General features: G+C 51.7%; 1 protein-coding gene across 2 annotated transcripts in view; it reads right to left on the reverse strand.

The window, feature by feature from the left end:
- Nucleotides 1–16,844, reverse strand: part of Dnah1 (dynein, axonemal, heavy chain 1) — a 61,068-nt gene that overhangs the window by 38,391 nt on the left and 5,833 nt on the right. For both annotated transcript variants that reach the window (NM_001033655.2, XM_087587459.1), the window contains 15 exon segments: nucleotides 257–412; nucleotides 942–1,083; nucleotides 2,289–2,371; nucleotides 2,789–2,908; nucleotides 3,441–3,666; nucleotides 3,856–4,049; nucleotides 4,792–4,942; nucleotides 5,811–6,109; nucleotides 6,705–6,916; nucleotides 7,956–8,113; nucleotides 10,120–10,372; nucleotides 10,912–11,073; nucleotides 14,186–14,318; nucleotides 15,200–15,356; nucleotides 15,643–15,817. In NM_001033655.2, the coding sequence (NP_001028827.2) occupies nucleotides 257–412; nucleotides 942–1,083; nucleotides 2,289–2,371; nucleotides 2,789–2,908; nucleotides 3,441–3,666; nucleotides 3,856–4,049; nucleotides 4,792–4,942; nucleotides 5,811–6,109; nucleotides 6,705–6,916; nucleotides 7,956–8,113; nucleotides 10,120–10,372; nucleotides 10,912–11,073; nucleotides 14,186–14,318; nucleotides 15,200–15,356; nucleotides 15,643–15,817 (2,621 nt within the window).

Here is a 16,844-nt window from a genome sequence, read left to right on the forward strand (position 1 = left end):
CTATATCTGCTTCTCTGCTCTTGCCCGCAAGGACCCAGTTAGGACTTCCTTTCTCCTGCTATATGTAAGCTCTGGCTGCTGAGCTTCCAAGGTCTAGACTGACCCCCGCCTCCCCCTGAAGCCTTCTGCTTGTTTATACTGTCCATCCCCATAGCCAAGAGGTTTAGCTCTACCTTACAGCCAGATCACTTCTACCCCAACATGCCAAGCCCTACCCCATAGCAGGAAGTAGGGCAAAAGCCCATAGGAAGCCTACGTTGGTGATAGGCAAGCCAAAGATGCGCTCGCGGTTGTTGTACAGCATCGCCAGCTGCTGGCAGTCCTTTAGCTGCTTCTTGACCCGCCGCACCTCGTTGGCAATCTCGTGTGCTCGTGCAATCTCCACATGGGTGGAGAAGCCAGCCACCACCAGCTGTGGGCCAAAGAGCCAGAGTCAAATGCACCAGAATCCTACGATTGAGCACGCATTTCACATACCCAGGGCACTGACTCCTAGCTCTGAGAGAACTTCGTTGTGTAGTGAGCCAGCTGCTGGCCAATCACAGGCAGGCTGTCCCAGGATTGGGAACAGATGTGAATCTTTGAATGCCATGCTCATTGGGGTGCCAGTTACATAATCAAGAGGATTGGGTCCATTATTGTTAAATTTTCTGAAATGTTCTATCCAGGCTTCTCTTTGCCCTTCAGTTCATTCCTTCAGCCATTTTAAAAATATGTTCATCTAGTCATCTACCATACATTGACATTGCATCTCCTAAATGCTAGACGTAGGACAGCATTGTATGGTGTGTGTGTGTGTGTGTGTGTGTGTGTGTGTGTGTGTGTGTGTGTGAGAGAGAGAGAGAGAGAGAGAGAGAGAGAGAGAGAGAGAGACAGACAGACAGACAGACAGACAGACAGATGGAAAGCAGTTCCTAGGAAGGCCCTAAGCCAAGCCCCACCTGAAGCCCTTCCAGCTTCTCCTGGAAGTTGTTCTGGTCCATGAGCTGGATTTTGCGGAATTTCTCCTCATCCTCAACATGCTGTTGCCGCACCATATCTATCTGCCCGAGGATCTTTGTGGGCCAGTTGTTGGCAGCCCACCTGGCAGGAAAGAGGATCAGGATTTGAGGAGATGTCACAGTTGAAGTGATAGGATGGACAGGAAGGGTCACCTTTCCATGGGCCCAGGCCCCAAGTCTAGGCAGCTAGGCTGTGAGCAGGGTTGGGTTGGAGTAGAATGGGAGAATCCAGCTGTCAGCTGGATCTAGTTGGAAATGGGGAACTGGGGAGTGTGCCCAAGCAAAAGGGCAAAGCAGAAATAACAAGAGAGTGATATCAAGTGTGCTGACTAGTTTTAAGTCAACTCGACATTACTAGAATAATCAGAGAGGAGGGAGCTTCTATCGGGGGACTGTCCATAAGATCTGGCTGTAGGCAGCCTATAGGCTGTTCTCTTCATTAGTGATTGATGTTAGAGGGATCAGCCCATTGTGGGTGGTGCTACTCCTCGGCTGCTAGTCCTGGGTGTTATAAAAAGGCAGGCTGGGCAAGCCACGGGGTGGTGAAAGCCAGAAAGTAACACTCTTCTATGGCCTCGGCATCAGCTCCTGTCTCCAGGTTCCTGTACTGACTGCCTTTGCTGATAGAGTGTGATACGCAACTGTGAGAGAAAATAAACCCCTCCTCTCTAAGCTGCTTTTGGTCATGGCGTTTTATCACAGCGACAGAAACCTCAGCCAAGATATTTCCTATGAAATCCCAGGGATTTCAGACGAAGCTAAATCAAGTCTAGTTGCTAGCCTTTATACTGTTGACCAGCCGGGGCCATCAGACCAGCTTCCAGCACACAAGCAACTCCCTCTACCACCTGACACGTGGTCTCAAAGGGTTCTAACTGCAAGAGGCTCAGAGATGTCAGCCCCTGCGACGGTTTTATCTGAACACGATGCCTTGTCAGGCTGACGTGTTGGACCTTCATCAGTAAGGCAGAGCTGAGAGAGGGGTTTGTTCTAATGTTTGCTTTCCCTCACTGTATACATGTATATGTATATACAAGACCACTGATAGGACAGTGACAGGATCCCTGACTAAGAGAACTTACTCCCACGTGATTTCCTTCTGCCCACAAACCTCTCGTCCCTGCCTGCTCCAGGCTCTCAGTGCAGCTGTGGTTTAGTGTGTCTTGACAGGGCGTTTCTGCTGTGATTTCACAGCTTGCAACAGCTGGCCCTTTAGAGCACCACTGCAGCCTGGCTTCTCCTGCTCCCCACCCAATGTCCAGTGTGGGGAACATTGCTCCCACTCACTTGTCATTGAAGTCGTCAGTGGTAAGGTTGTAAAAGAATTCATCCATGACCTCGTAGTCAGACATGACCTTTACGATCCGCTCCTGCATGAGCAGGAAATGACGAGTCATGCTGGGGAGGGGGTTATTGAATGGGATCTCCAACGCGGCTGGGGCCAGGGAAAAGGCGCTTTTGTTCAGAGAGGGTCCAGGCCCGGGGCTCTAGGAGCCACTGCTAACACATCTCTGGGTCTAGTCTTCCGACCTATGCCTTCAGTCCTCCTGACTGCCCAGAGAGCACAGCTCTGAATCCCTGCTGTACACTACAAACTTTGTCCTGGGCCCCACAAGTCCCTGGCTATCTGCTTTATCTTACCTACCGGCTCTGATCTTCCAGCCTCGGCCTGTCTCAGCCCCTGGTCTCTGACCAATAGTTTTATGTATCCAGCCCCGGGTCCCTAATGTACGCCCAACTTCTGGCTCCACCAGGCTCCTGGCCACCAGTGCCAGTGCCTGCCTTACCTCCAGAATCACCAGCTTCTCAGGGATGCCCTTCATCCAGTCTCGAAGCTCGGCAAGCTCCTCGATGCTGTTGGGCTTCTCGTAGATCTTGCGGCTGATGCTGCGGAACTCCTCGCAGATCTAGTGGGTGGAGGTTGGAGGGTTCTGGGGACAGTTATGTGCCTTGCCTACACTGGAACCTGTTTCTCTTCAATGTCTCCAGGGCCTTGAAGTCGATTATTCGACCACAGCCACACTCTGCCCTTCTTCCTAAGATAGCCACTCCCGACAGGCTCACTAGGTTGCTAAAACCTCTTTTGAGGCAAAGGTGCCACCCTCTCAGTCTCCTCTGGACCCGGGAACAAACTTAGGGTTTCCGGTATCTGCACTTGCATACCCTCAGCTCATGGAGCAATCCAGCTCAGCCTGGGCTTCCCAAGAACCTCCCAGGATTCTGAAAGTCTAGGGATAGAGATACCAACCTTCTACTGACGTATGGATACACATGAAGGTAGGCAGGGGTCAAGGCAGAACGATAACCAGGCCCTTTCTTAGATGCAGGCACCTGAAGGCACCCCAGACTGTGCCCAGGGCATCTTACTAGTGGGAGCACCCCATGTGCCCAAGGCTGCTTATGTGTGGCTGTGCTAGGGCCAGGCCAGTAGTTACTTACACTGTCTACCTCGTTGTGTAAGTTCTTGGCTAGGATATCCAGCATAGAAGTGGCCAGGGCCTTGCGTTTTTTGGACAGGCTCTGCTTAACGTTGTCGACATTGATGTAGAAGGGACCAATGATGATGCTGCTGGGCAATGAGTTGTCTAGGATCTCCTTCTCTTTCAGGTGGGTGATTACCACTTCCCGAACCTCCTCTGCTGATGGGCACTGAGTCTGATAGGTCCTGAAGGCAGTGAGCATGTGCAGGGAGCACAGGATGGTTAGCAGGATGGGAGGGGATGCACACAGACAGACAGACAGACCGACAGATGAATGGATGGACACACACGTGCACACCGATACACGCGCGCACACACACACACACGCACGCGCGCGCACTCACACACACACACACACACACACACACACATACTTAAGGAAGGTGCTAATGTCGTTGTTGTTCAGCTCCAGATACTTTCTGTACTCCTTAGCATAGGCCTGCAGTGGTATCATGGCCTTGTGCATAGCATTGGTGATGTTAGCACGAAGCTCTTCTACTAGTGGCTCGTGAAGCCCCACTGACTCCAGCAGAGGGTCACCACTGATAAAGATGTCCTCCATCACCAGCTTTAAGAAAAGAACAGAAAAAGCAGAGCTGGATGAGCCCTGGAGTGGTTGGCAGAGTGGTCTGAAGACTGAATGGGCAGTGACATGGGCAAACATGGGCAATATGGCACAGGTGTGGGGGAAGGCTTGCAACGGCCGAGAAAGGACTATAAACTAACACGAATGCAGACGCTACTGTGAGGCTCATATACTGTCTGCTTGGTGTGATTCAGACTTGCCAAGGACGGGCTGCTGATTGCTTTAACTGACAGTAGGAGATGTAGGAAAGGACTTGAGCTATGGAGGCTCTTGGGCCAGGGAAGTGGGCTGTGTGCAGCTTGGGTGTGTGTGGTGACTTCCACTGTGGTACTGGTTGTGTGTGGAAGTCCACCTGGGTCTACAGCTGAGGTGGAGAAAGGGGATACAGGACAGATACGGCTGTGGCAGGATCGTCCAATCAGTCTAAGATTCAAACCGAGGTCCTGCTACTTAGCTGTCTTGTAAAGTAGATTTAACTGGGTTAATTTCTCCAGGTCTACAAGGCGGCAGTGTTAACGGTTCCATTTGTGCTGAGGATTAAAGGAGACAGCTGTAATTTTCAGAGCCACGCCTACTGCCTGTTAAGTGGAAGGCTAACAAACGGCTCTGGTACCTGTGATGCCCTTCCATGTTTCAATGGCACTGTCCGACCGCTGAATATCTGGATGCGGAGAGCGCCCTGTGGCTCTCAGCAGCCAGGCCCTGCCCAGCCTGTAGCACGTACCTTCTCCAGTTGGGGCACAGCATGGGTGGCCAGGATACCCTTGTCAAAGAGGTTGAGCAGAATCACCTCAAACTGCTCCAGCGGTGTGCTGTAGTGCACCCCCGTGTTGTCCAGCACCAAGTCTACGATGAACAGAGGATTCTTCCGGGGCCTGGAGGCAAACAACTGGGCTGACTGGGAAAGCCTGACCCTTCCTGCCAGTACTGTGCTCTTGAGCCTCTTCAAGCATAGCACTGCTTTCTCCTCACTACAGAAACCTTGATTTTCTAGAGAGAAAAGCTCAGGGCCATCCGGAAAGGCTTTGGGTTCTTGCCCCAGAGAGACTACAGAGGTAGCACCATGTTAAGGTCTTGAGGTCACTGGACAGGTTGGCCTAGCATAGGCACTTGCTAAAGGCCCAACGCTCTTCCTAGAAGCCCTCTATCATCAGTTTCTGAAGTCTGAGGCACATCAAAAGCTATGATGATATCGCAGCCAGGCCCTGCGGATAGCTTCTACCTCACTAAGAATCCCCCCAGGAAGCTCTTGGAGGTCTAGACTGCCCTCTTCCCTGTCTCGTTTCCTCTGGCCACACCTACCTGCCCTTTCTTTTCCAGCTCCACTTGGTAGCCTGTCCTCCCTTAGCTGCCCCAAGTCCTTTTTACTTGCAGTGCTCCTGCTCCATTTGGTCCTGCTAATTACCTCTAGTGTCCCTGTGCCTCAGATGCCACCTCTTCCCTGACCGCCAGGCAAAGGCCATCCCCAGAGTTCATCATAGAATCGGCAATCACAGTATGTATGACGTACCTTGTTATGCCCGCCTCCTCCTACTTGCAGTAAGAACTGTATCTCAAAGTTCCCTAAGACCAACAGCCGGATTCATGGTAAGGGCTCAGGATTATCACGTGAGTCACTCAAAGAGTGACCACAGAAAAGAGCTGGAGGGGACACTGCTGAGGTGGCCGGATTCTCTCTGATGTCAAGAACTTGATATGCTGGGCACCCGCCCCCTCCCCCGTGCCTCTGTGCATCGGACTCACTTGTAGGGACTGTTGATGAGGTCTTCGCCCCAGTCCATGTCGTCTATGCACTCAAGCACACTGCAGCAGGCGTCGCCGATGAACTGTGCGAAGCTGCCCAGGGAGTCCTGCACCAGGAAGCGCAGCGTGTCCTGCAGCATGTACTTGATGAGCTCCATCAGCTTGCGCAGCTTCGACATGAGGTACACCTCCCAGTTGGTCTCATAGAGGTTGTACCAGCCCTTGCTCATGTCCCGGAGGCTGCTGCGCATGGCTACTTTCAGTGTGCTGATCCAGCTGTCCTTGAGGAACATCTGCACCTGGTGTGGACACGTCCATCACCAGATGCCACCCCAGGCACCGGCCGCCCAAAGCTGCCATGCCCAAAGACAACACAGCAAGGTTCGTGGGGTGGCCACCTCAGGACTCATGTACCACGATGGAGGGGAGCCTCCTACAAGGCTCAGCCAAGCACTTTGGACCCAGGCCGCAGCATGATACCTGGGGTCCGGGGATGCTTGGAGAGGCAGGGGACAGACACGGGGCTCAGAACAGCCATGGGGGAAGCGACAGGCACACAGGAGAGAAAGAGGTAGAAAGGGAGGACACAGGAACAAGAGTAAGAGAGAACTGAGTGGAGAGAGGCTGGAGCCATACCCCTTGCACCTTTGTCCTCAAGTGTTGTGACACGGGAGTGGGGTTCCTGTTCTCCCTTTTAAGGCAGGAGATCTGCCCTAAAGCTACTAGGGTTGGCTCAGAGGGACTGGGAAGGAAGAAGCCCACCCTGGCTCTCCTTGGCCTGCAGATGGACTCCACTGTCGCCCCACCCTTGTCCTACTTCAGCGGAGCCACGGGGCCTGTGATTGCTGGCTTTGAGGCCGAGGCCCCATCCTCCACGCTCTGATGCCCAGGTACCTGGGAGAAGGTTTGAGACTGGATCTGCTCAAATTCCTCCAGGCGGCTGTACTTGGAGAGGTTGGAATGGAACAGGGACATGGAGGTCACCTTGTTGCACTCAGCCCGCACTTTGCTCAGAGCTGTGATGACCTCTGACCGAGTGAGCAGGGACACGAAAGTGAAATCCTCCTTTTGCTCCCGGAAGGGGTATTCGGGGACACTCACCAGCCCTGCAGAGGGGGCGAGAGCCAGCATCAGAGCCATCTGGGACACACATCAGAGCCATCAGCACTCATCTACACAGTGTCTGATGGAGGAGACGTAACAGCTTCCTTTCATTCCCAGAACTCTCCTTTTCCTGCTCTTGCCTTTGGTGGTATCCCCAAGATCCATAGTGAGTCACATGCCCCGAGTTTCCCTCCAGGCTTGCCAGTCATCATTGACCCCTTTGGGTGTGTGTGACCCTGTAAATCCCTCCCTACCCCCCTACCCTTGCTACACAAAGCCAGAGGCTGGGGGCTGGGGATTTAGCTCAGTGGTAGAGCGCTTACCTAGGAAGTGCAAGGCCCTGGGTTCGGTCCCCAGCTCCGAAAAAAAAGAACCAAAAAAAAAAAAAAAAAAAAAAAGCCAGAGGCTGATCTGGAGCACGCTCTGGGAGCCCGAAGAAGAATATTGGGTCCAAGAATGCTTGTTATTCACAGTCTAACCTGTACCCTGGGCACATCGCACACATGAATCTGGGATCAGGAAGTGTACTCAGCATCTATGGGTGGGCTCAAAGCAACTTGAGACTTGGTCTTCTATATGTCCATGGAGCTGTAGCAATGCTAGCTCTGTTATTGTTATAGGAGGAAGAAGGCATATATATATATATATATATATATATATATATATATATATATGTGTGTGTGTGTGTGTGTGTGTGTGTGTGTGTGTGTGTGTGTGTGTGTCTTTGAGGCCTGGCTATCAAGTGCCTGACATCTACATTTGACCATGGCTTTTCTGGTACATACTTACCTTGTGGCTTCAACATTACTGGGACACACACACACACACACACACACACACACACACACACACACACAGAGTTGTTCCTCAGGCAAGATTTCCTGGCATCTGGCAAAAGAACAGTGTAAATAGTAGGGACAAGGTGGGCACAGAGGTTTACCCAGGTTTATGAGAGCCCTAGTGACTGAACAAAATCCTATCAAGAGAGGCAGAGGTGGGGTGAGCTAGCCAGGTAGGCAGTCAGGATCCAGTGGTCCTCACCTTGATTGGGCACCTTTTCTTCCTCTTTTTCAGGAAGAGTCACAAAGGAGAATGTCTCTGGCTTAGAAGAGACAATCTGGTCAAAGTTGATCTTGTTCATGCTGCGTTCATAGTCCAGGTTCACTTCTCTGGCCAGGCTGCTAAGGTGCTCCAGGACGCTATCAGAGAGAGGAGAGAGTTCACACACTCCTGAGCATAAATTATGAATGTGATACACTTTATAGGTAACAGAAACAAATCGTGGGCCAGTGAGAAGGCTCAGTGGCTTGCACCAAGGCTTGTAATTTGATTCACAGGAACCACATGGTGGGAGGAAAGAACAGACTCCCAAAAGTCATCCTGTGACCTCTATATGTCCTTTGGTGTACACACACACACACATACTCACACACACACACATACATAGAGAGAGAGACAGACAGACAGACAGACACACACTAAACAAATAAAATTTTCAAAAGAAAAAATTTTAAAATTGAACCAAAGTATATCTCATAAAATGGTAAGTATTATACCCTATTGATGTAGGATAATCACCAAAGCAGCCTTGAACACAATATTTTGCCTATCTTTTCCATCCCAATGGGGGAAAGGACACAAATGCCACAAATGTCCACTGAGAAGCAGGTCCATGCTGTGATCCCTGATCTGCGTGGCAGGGCGGAACTGATGAGCTCAGAACTGTCTCAGAACAACAAAAAGAACGTAAGAACTGTAGACTCTGTCCTAACGGGCACAGGCCGGCCATTTGAAGCTACTCTTGGAGTATTCTAGGACTGAGCGAATAAGCTAACGTGTGCTCGATGACAGACACTGATCCTCTTCAGGTGACGCGAGCCACAAGTCTGCGGAAGTCAGAATGAGTCATGTGGTGCTGCGGCCAATACGAAGGTATCATTGGGGGCTCACACTTTGAGAAAACAGATGGACACAGAGGAAATATGGAGGTAAAAGAGGCACTATAGGTAAGATTAGGTAGATCCAGAAAAGACACATTTCCCTTAGATCTGTCTCTCTGAGAACCTTACAGGAGTCATCTCCCAGTAGCAACGAATACATCAAATGCTGAATCCTGGTTCTAAATTCCCCACTAAGGGCCTTCTGGGAGAAAAAAAAACCTATTTCAGAGGCTGGAGAGTGGCTCAGCAGTTAAGAGCACTGTCTGCTCTTCCCCAGGAGCTCATAAAGCAGCTCACAACCATGTGGAACTCCAGATCCAGGGGCCCTGACTCCCTCTTTTGGCCCCCACGGACTCCAGGCATATATATCCATATATATATATCCATATATATATCCATATATATATATGTGTGTGTATGTGTGTGTGTGTGTGTACACACACATTCATACACATAAAATAAAAATAAAATTTAAAATCTTTAAAAGTCCGTTTCAAGGCTGTATCTGGGAAAATTAAATTAAGCTGAGGACTTCCTGCTATGCCAGGAAGTACGAACTTATTCAAAGCATGGTGAGAGTGTAGCGAAATGGCAGGAGGTCAGCCTGAAGAGGACACTAGCCACATTTCAGCACAGAAATTAAAAAGAATCTGCAATGCACTCTCACCCTTTCGACCTAGCAAGAATTCACGAGCCCGTAAGGCTCCACAACGAGGCTACTGGAGACAGCCGGACCACACTTAGAATTTAAGGCCTGATGTAGTCAGCAAGTCACCTGTGCCAACTTGGTACAAGCTAGTGGTATTTACGAAGAGGAGCCTCAACAGAGAAATGCCTCCATCAACTGCCTGTTGCCAAGTCAGTAGGGCATTTTCTTGATAAATGATTAATGTGGGTGAATGCAACCCAGTGTCATCCATGGGCAGGTGCTCCTGAGTTGTATTAAAAAAAAAAAAACAGGCTGATCAAGCCACGAGGAACAAGACATGAGGCAAGCCAGTAAGCAGCAATCCTCCGTGGACGCTACTTCAGTTCCTGCCTTCAGATTCCTGCTCTTCTTGAGTTCCTGCCCTAAATTTCCTCAGTGATGGACCTGGAAGTACAAGATAAAAGAAACCCTTTCCCTCCCAAGTTACTTTTGGTCATGGTGTTTGACCACAGTAACAGAAGCCCCAATGACATCACCTCACAGAGATGTCTCAGCGATTTCTCTGGCAACACCACCCACAAAGTGAGGTCCAGGGTCGCTGCAGCACATGACGCACCTCGGCCCCTTGCGCATGCGTGGTGTGCTCAAAGCCCACTGTTTTATCTTGCTCAAGCTCTGCTCGTTGATGACCCGCTGGCCTTCCGTGGGCATGCAATCCACGTACAGGTTGTAGAGCAACAGCGCCTCTGTGTTCTTGCGCAGAGCGTTGGCCTGGACCACACGCTGTGTGAACACGCGTGGGTCCTCAGCACAGAAGAGGAGCTGGATCCTCGGGACCCAGTACTGGGTGTCCAAGAGTGGTGGCCTTCCTGGGAATCGGGTAGGGGTGCGGGGGGGAGGGAAGGGACACACAGTTAGGCTCTTTGGACTGGAGTCCTGGAGTCAGCTGTGCCTCAGCTGCTGGCTCTCAACGATTTGTCATTGTAATGGCATGTGATGCCCCCATAGCCAAATATGTGAAATGGGCAGAATGGCATTTCCTGCTTTGCCCACTTCATAAGGTTAACAGCGATTTCTGCATGCGAAATGTGTTGGAAACAGTAAAGAGCCCCGAACTGGCAGGAGTTACACAGGCATGACTATTCACTTGTCCCGTCCTCCACACTACTCCAGCCAAACGCCTGATTGGGAGCCTTTGGCCCCCTTTACAACACCATGCTGAAAGCCACTGGGCCAGCTGCTCCCAGCCAGCATGCCAATCAATCAGACTGGTGAAGGGACAGGCCCTCATTAATAACCCCAGTGAGGTAGAATTCAGGGATGAGTTGGTAGCATTGGGCTGTAGGCACAGGCTGGGCTGGGCTGGCCTGGGGCTGGGGCCCACCCAGGGAAGGTACAAAGCTTGTACCTTCAGGGGTGACCCCTCCATTCACGATGGGCATCCCCATCTCATCTCGCACCAAGCCTCTCTTGTCAGTCTTCTGCACCAAGTACAGTTTCTTTTCTTCGTCATAGTCAAGGACACCAACTTCACACCATCTGTAGTCCAGTTCCTGACTCTTGGGGTCCTCTAAAACAGAGGGGGACACCCTACCAGTATTCTCTGCCATGGAAGTGGGGAGGGGCTTCTGAATGTGGCAGCTGATGCTGGGAATGGATGTCAGAGGTCACCTGGCTGGTGCCTCTTCCTCCGGGATAGTTTCCGGGTCCCCCTGAGCCAGGGACAATCCTGTCTCTTCTCAGAAGAGCTGGCCTTCGAGGAAGCCTTGGCCATGGGAGGACCCATAAGGACTGGGCCTCTTGGCACAACCCTCGTGAGAGCAAAGAGACACAGACAGATGGGGAACCATGAAAGGTGTGACCAAGCAAAACACCCGGTGGGCCAAGTGCAGGGCCTGGGGATTCGGGCCTGTGACCCTGGCTACTCTGGGAGACAGAAGCAATAGGACAGCCAAAGTCATGGCTACAAAGTGAGAGCAGGGATAATCTAGAAACTCAGTCTACCCTGTCTCAAGAAAAAAAGTATTTTTTTTTTTAAAAGAGAGGTGGGGTTGGGCTAGAGAGATGGCTCAGTGGTTAGGAGCACCGGCTGCTCTCAGAAGACCTGGGTTTGATTCTCAGCACTCACATGGTATCTCACAACTGTCTGTAACTCCAGTTTCTGGGGATCTGACACTGTCCTCTGACCTCTAATGAAACCAGATGCACACACACACACACACACACACACACACACACACACACAAAAGGTGCATACACATCCATATAGACAAAATAGTCATAAGCAAAACAAAACAAAACAAAAACCCACAGGGCTATAAACAACACTGTTGATGACCCATTACAAGGGATCATGATGGATGAAGCTAGGGGACTCTGTTTAAGGTGACCAAGGCCAAGTAAACCCCTCCCCAAAGTACCCCTGGCCTCTTCGTGTCAGGAGGGAAGGAGACACTGCTCTGCCCATACGCTGCATGTCTGCCAATCCTTGTGACTTTTGGGCTCACGTTTGCCTCAGGCCCTTTGCACGGGTCGTGACCTCTGCCTGATGATTAATTCTCGCCTCCTCATTGGAGAAGCACCTCTGCTTCACGTAGCATCTTTGGCCCAGGCGATTCCTAACCTGTTGTTCTTTTTGTATTCTTCACCCCAACCAGGACATGCTGTTGCCAGTTCCCTAAGGGCAGGGGCCATTTTTTTTTCTATCTTAAGCACAAGTGAAGACTTGGGACCAGGGTAGAAATTGGTGCATAGTTGGTGCTAAATAAGTTATAAAAAAGTAAGACGCACACATAGTACCCACCAGAGAACTTCACAACCTGTAGTGGCTAAAGCAAACGGGGGCTTCTCCAGCCTGGGTTAAGGAAGAAAGGGCTGAAATTCTAGGAAAATGCTCCCTGCCTGCCCTCTCAGAAGGGTCAAGGTGGCCACTTCTGTGTCCTCACCTCCTTCACCTGCCCAGGTTTCACTTTGCCCTCCCCCTCCTGGGGTGCTTCCTTCGTGAAAACATCAAACTCATCTTGGCTCAACTTATAGAAAAATCTGTCCCAAGAGACTACCAAAATCTAAGTGGTCCCTGGCAGATGCTTCCTGTGAGCCCCTCTTTGCTCTAGTGTTCCTGCTCAAGGCCAGGGCCCCCGTGAAGCGAGGAAGCTGGAACTCAGTGCATTTAACGTGGCCCTGTTCCCATGGCTTAATTGCTAGGCACTGGAGAACCGGGCTCAGTTTAGTTAAATTATTCCTGTCATTTGAGTCCAGAGTGAAGGAAACACTCTGTTTCTTGCCTGCTTCAGGTAGACTGATTCCAGTATTAATACATTTTGAGAATGAAACCTGTTTGCAGCCTGCTCAGTGAACTGCCATGACACAGAGTTTTAAAGCCTGTCCATGCTCCTACAGTCCTGCCTTCCACCGGTGACTGAGTAAGCGGGTCTACTCACGCCACAGTGTGGCCCCCCCCACCCCAAAACATGGACCAGAGTGGCCTCCAATCCTGCATAGTCTTCCGCTCTTCCATTACCAACATCCTTGGGACTCTTCCTAGGAAGGCTGAACAGGACTGAGTCGTGCAGGCCGTGTGCCCTGTCACTGTTCCTGACAGAAGGCAATGGAGAGAACCTCTGTAGCCATCAGGGCAGACTGGGGGGCCACGGAGGAACCATGGGCACTCTCTAAACAGCTGTGGGCAAGGATGAGACACGCTGGTCTGGGTGGTAGCCCGTGGGTATGTGTGGTCGCGGATGTGTGGCTGTGGAAGCGGTACGTGAGTGTGAGTGGCGGAGATGTGTTTGAACGCCATTCGATGATTGCATGTGGTATTGCTCATCTGTACATGATGAGCATGTATTTATGCTCATCTGAGCCGCCGTGAAAGATCACGCGGGAGAAAGAGCTGAGAACTCATGAGAGCAGGAGCAGCAGTGTATGCAGGGTCTGTAATTGTGCCCTTAAACCTCTTCAGTATGTTCCCATTACTGCCAGTACAGGGTTTTCTTGTGTCTGCTCGCTCTCTCTCTCTCTCTCTCTCTCTCTCTCTCTCTCTCTCTCTCTCTGTGTGTGTGTGTGCATGTATGTATATGCTGTATGTGTCTGCGTGTGTATGTGCATGTGTACTGTATGTAGGAAGATAAACACACCTGTGTACATGCTCGTGGATGCCAAAGAGGGACACCAGGTATCTTCCTCTACTGCTTTGTGCTGTTCCCTTGATACCAAGTATCTCACTATCTCTCTGAACCTAGGACTCACTGATTTGTTTTTGGGGGGTGGGGGGGTTAGGCTGGCGTCTAGCAAGCCCCTGTGACTGCCTGTCTCTAGCCACACCCCTAGTACTGTGGTCATAGATGTGCCCACCTCACTTGGCTTTCACATGGTGTTAGGGATCTGAACTCAGGTCCTCATGCTTGAGCAGCAAGAGTTCTTACCCATAAGCCATCTCTCTAACCTCCCAGTGTGTTTGCTCCCTGGCAGCACCTAGCTGCTCTCTTCCCAGCCCTCCTGTCAGTGCTGTCTTTGCTGTTTGCACTCTTTGCCTCGGTGTGGCCAGATCTTGGACTACATCACAGCAGATTTCAACAGATTCTTCAGCTCTCCTGGCTACCAGATCCCAAGGGAGTCTAAAGGTCTTGGCCAGGGGTTGCTGGGACAAGATAGTTCTGCTACTTCAGGATGGTCCTGCTCACCGTGCCCCAGGGCGTCGTCTGTGGGAAGAAGGGCTTTTCCGGGGACGGGCTTCCTGTATTGTGCGTCTGGCTCCAAGCCCATGTTGAGCCACTCTGTGGGAGTCCGGCAGTCAAACTCTTCATTATCAAACACCTTGGAGAAAACAGGCAACTGTCCAGTCAAACAGTTCCTCTAGTGGCCAAGCAACACTAAGCATGCCAGGAGCCTCTGCAGCCTCCCTACGTCAGGCAGACACAGGCTGTCCTAGATTGGTCTCTGAGACCCTGCGGCTTCCATTGACCCACGATGTGTGAAGGGGTCATTGCTCTGGATCCACGTCTGGACAAGCCACTCAAGGCTCAGTCTGAGGATGTTTGGGGTCTCAGGGGAGGATGTGGGCTCTCCTGACTACTGTGGGGAAGCACTGAGCTCAGACCCAAGGGGACAGGCAGCTCTGGGATTTCCAGAGAAGACTCGGTGCTGCCAGCAGGCAACCTTAGTAGAGTAATACTCATCTGGATTCAGCTCTGCTTCCCAGGGGACTCCAGGCAAGAGGTACACAGGACACAGAGGACAGGAGGAGAAGACAGCAAGAGCCAAGGCCTGTCTATATTCCCCCTCTCCTCTCCAGACTCAGTTTCTTCTCTTGTACCTTGAGGACCTGGTAACAAATCCCTCCTACCCCCCCACCTACCCCATTTCACAAGCTGCCACCCTCAGGAGGACTCCAGTCAGGGGTCTGTATACCATTCCACATTTCAACCTGGCTGCTCACGGATGCCGTGGCCAGGGCTGGGGTAGGGGGCAGGCACAGAGGCTGTCCAGGGAAGAAGTAGGGAATCGGTAACCTATTGGGTTGGGGACCACTCCCGCTTCAACCCAGGTTGCCTGAAACGTGAGGAGTGGGTTCTGATGATTGCTGTGTGACACACGAGTGCCTGTGACTCGAGTCAGGGGTCCCCGTTGGGCTGAGACACCTCAGCTGGGGGGTCCCGGACTGCTGTGTGTCAGCAGGTCATGGCGGTGTGGCTCACCTTCAGTGGGAGATAAATGGGAAAGAGTGGGTCACGGCCCTGCTCGATGGTTTGTGGTTGCTGCAGGTCTGGGTGTCTGGGCATGAGCTTGTTAGAGTCAATGCCCTCATTGGCCAGCAGCTGCTCAATGTCCAGGCGTAGATACTGCTGTTTCCTCCTAGCCAGAGCAGGGAGGGTTAGGGATGAAAGCTCATGGAGGAGCTTCAGGGATGTCAGCAAAGACCCAGGACCCCAAGTGCCACTTCTGTATTGCCCTGCGAGAACCACTTCATTGACGTAATTGCTACCTTCCCAATTCCACGGGGAGGGAACCCACGTGTTCCTATTAAAGGAGGGTTGCTTGAACTTTTTCACAGGCCCTGCTGTGGGGCTTGCCGAGTCATGGTCTGCAGTGCCCCGCCCCTCAGGCCTGGCAGATGCTACCTCCTTGGGTACCAGCATACCTCTCAATCTCAATCTTCCGAGGGCAATGTCCGGGCAGCACCTGGAATGGGACCTGCACCTTGGGCTCATAGGACTGTAGAGGGAAGTCAGTCTGGGTGAGCAGCCGCGTGGTAGTCCCGATGCTCTGCTGCTCTACACGCTCCTGAAAGTCCTCAGGAATGACGAACGATTCAGCTATGGGAAGATGAAAGGTCAGTAGCTGGGGGATCCCATATGGCACATCCTCAGATAGGAACCAGGTAGTTCTGCCTGTGGCTTGGCATGGTCAGGAGAAACCAAGGCTGGCACGTTTGCTCATTCCTGCTCAAGCTACCAATTATTCTGATAGCAGGGCCAGTGCTCCAGCTGCATACAACATCAGTGAGGGGCTCAGCTGGAAAGGAAGATAAAGTGGGATCCCTTCCTAGTTACTTAACCCCAGACACACATGGTGTGCTACTCGTTGGTGTCTGAATCCCACATGTTCTTTGGGCTTGCTTCCAGGAGCGAGGCATCCTGGATTCTGCAGGAGTGAGTGGTCGCCCTGGGACCCTTATGCCACTGGATGGTTGCCATCCCTATTTAGACAATGCCAGACATAGTGTCCATTCTTGATTCTGGGAGGGGGAGTCAGTGGGAAGAGGGTCTTAGATAGGTTGACCTACCATCCCAGCTGGCCAGGACAGGGGTATCCTATAACATAAGGTGCTCGAGCAAAGTACCAGGTAAAGCAAGGCCATATAGGGAAAGAAGGGTGTGGAATGTGCTGTACAATTCCACGGGCTACTACTCTCCCCTATGTTCTGTGGGACCCTAGTACCCCACCTCCTCTCTCTGCAGTAAAGCAGTAGTCAGACTGCATGAGGTAACTTTGGGGGTGTCCTTTGGAATCCCACAGAACCCCGGGCTAGTGTCTGGGGTTCTTCAGAGGCCTTGGGTGTCAGTGCCTGCCGAGGCCTCCGACTGGCACCACCCTGGGGCCCGTCTGGATGTTCTTCCTTTTTCAGGTAGGCTGTTGAGCCACTGGCCTTAGCCATGGCCCACCCCGGATATGGGTGATAGGAACATCCGCCACATCTTCCATGGGCTGAGACCCATGGCCCTTCACCTGAATCCGAGGTGTTTGTGAGATTGTGGAGAAAAAGCTAGACCCTCGCACAGCCATACACATGTTTGTGATGTTTTCTGTGCTATTTTCAGGGTTCACAGACTCGGGGGGTTG

The sequence above is a fragment of the Rattus norvegicus genome, chromosome 16, assembly GCF_021556685.1.
Source record: "Rattus norvegicus strain SHRSP/BbbUtx chromosome 16, alternate assembly SHRSP_T2T, whole genome shotgun sequence".
NCBI lineage: Eukaryota > Metazoa > Chordata > Mammalia > Rodentia > Muridae > Rattus > Rattus norvegicus.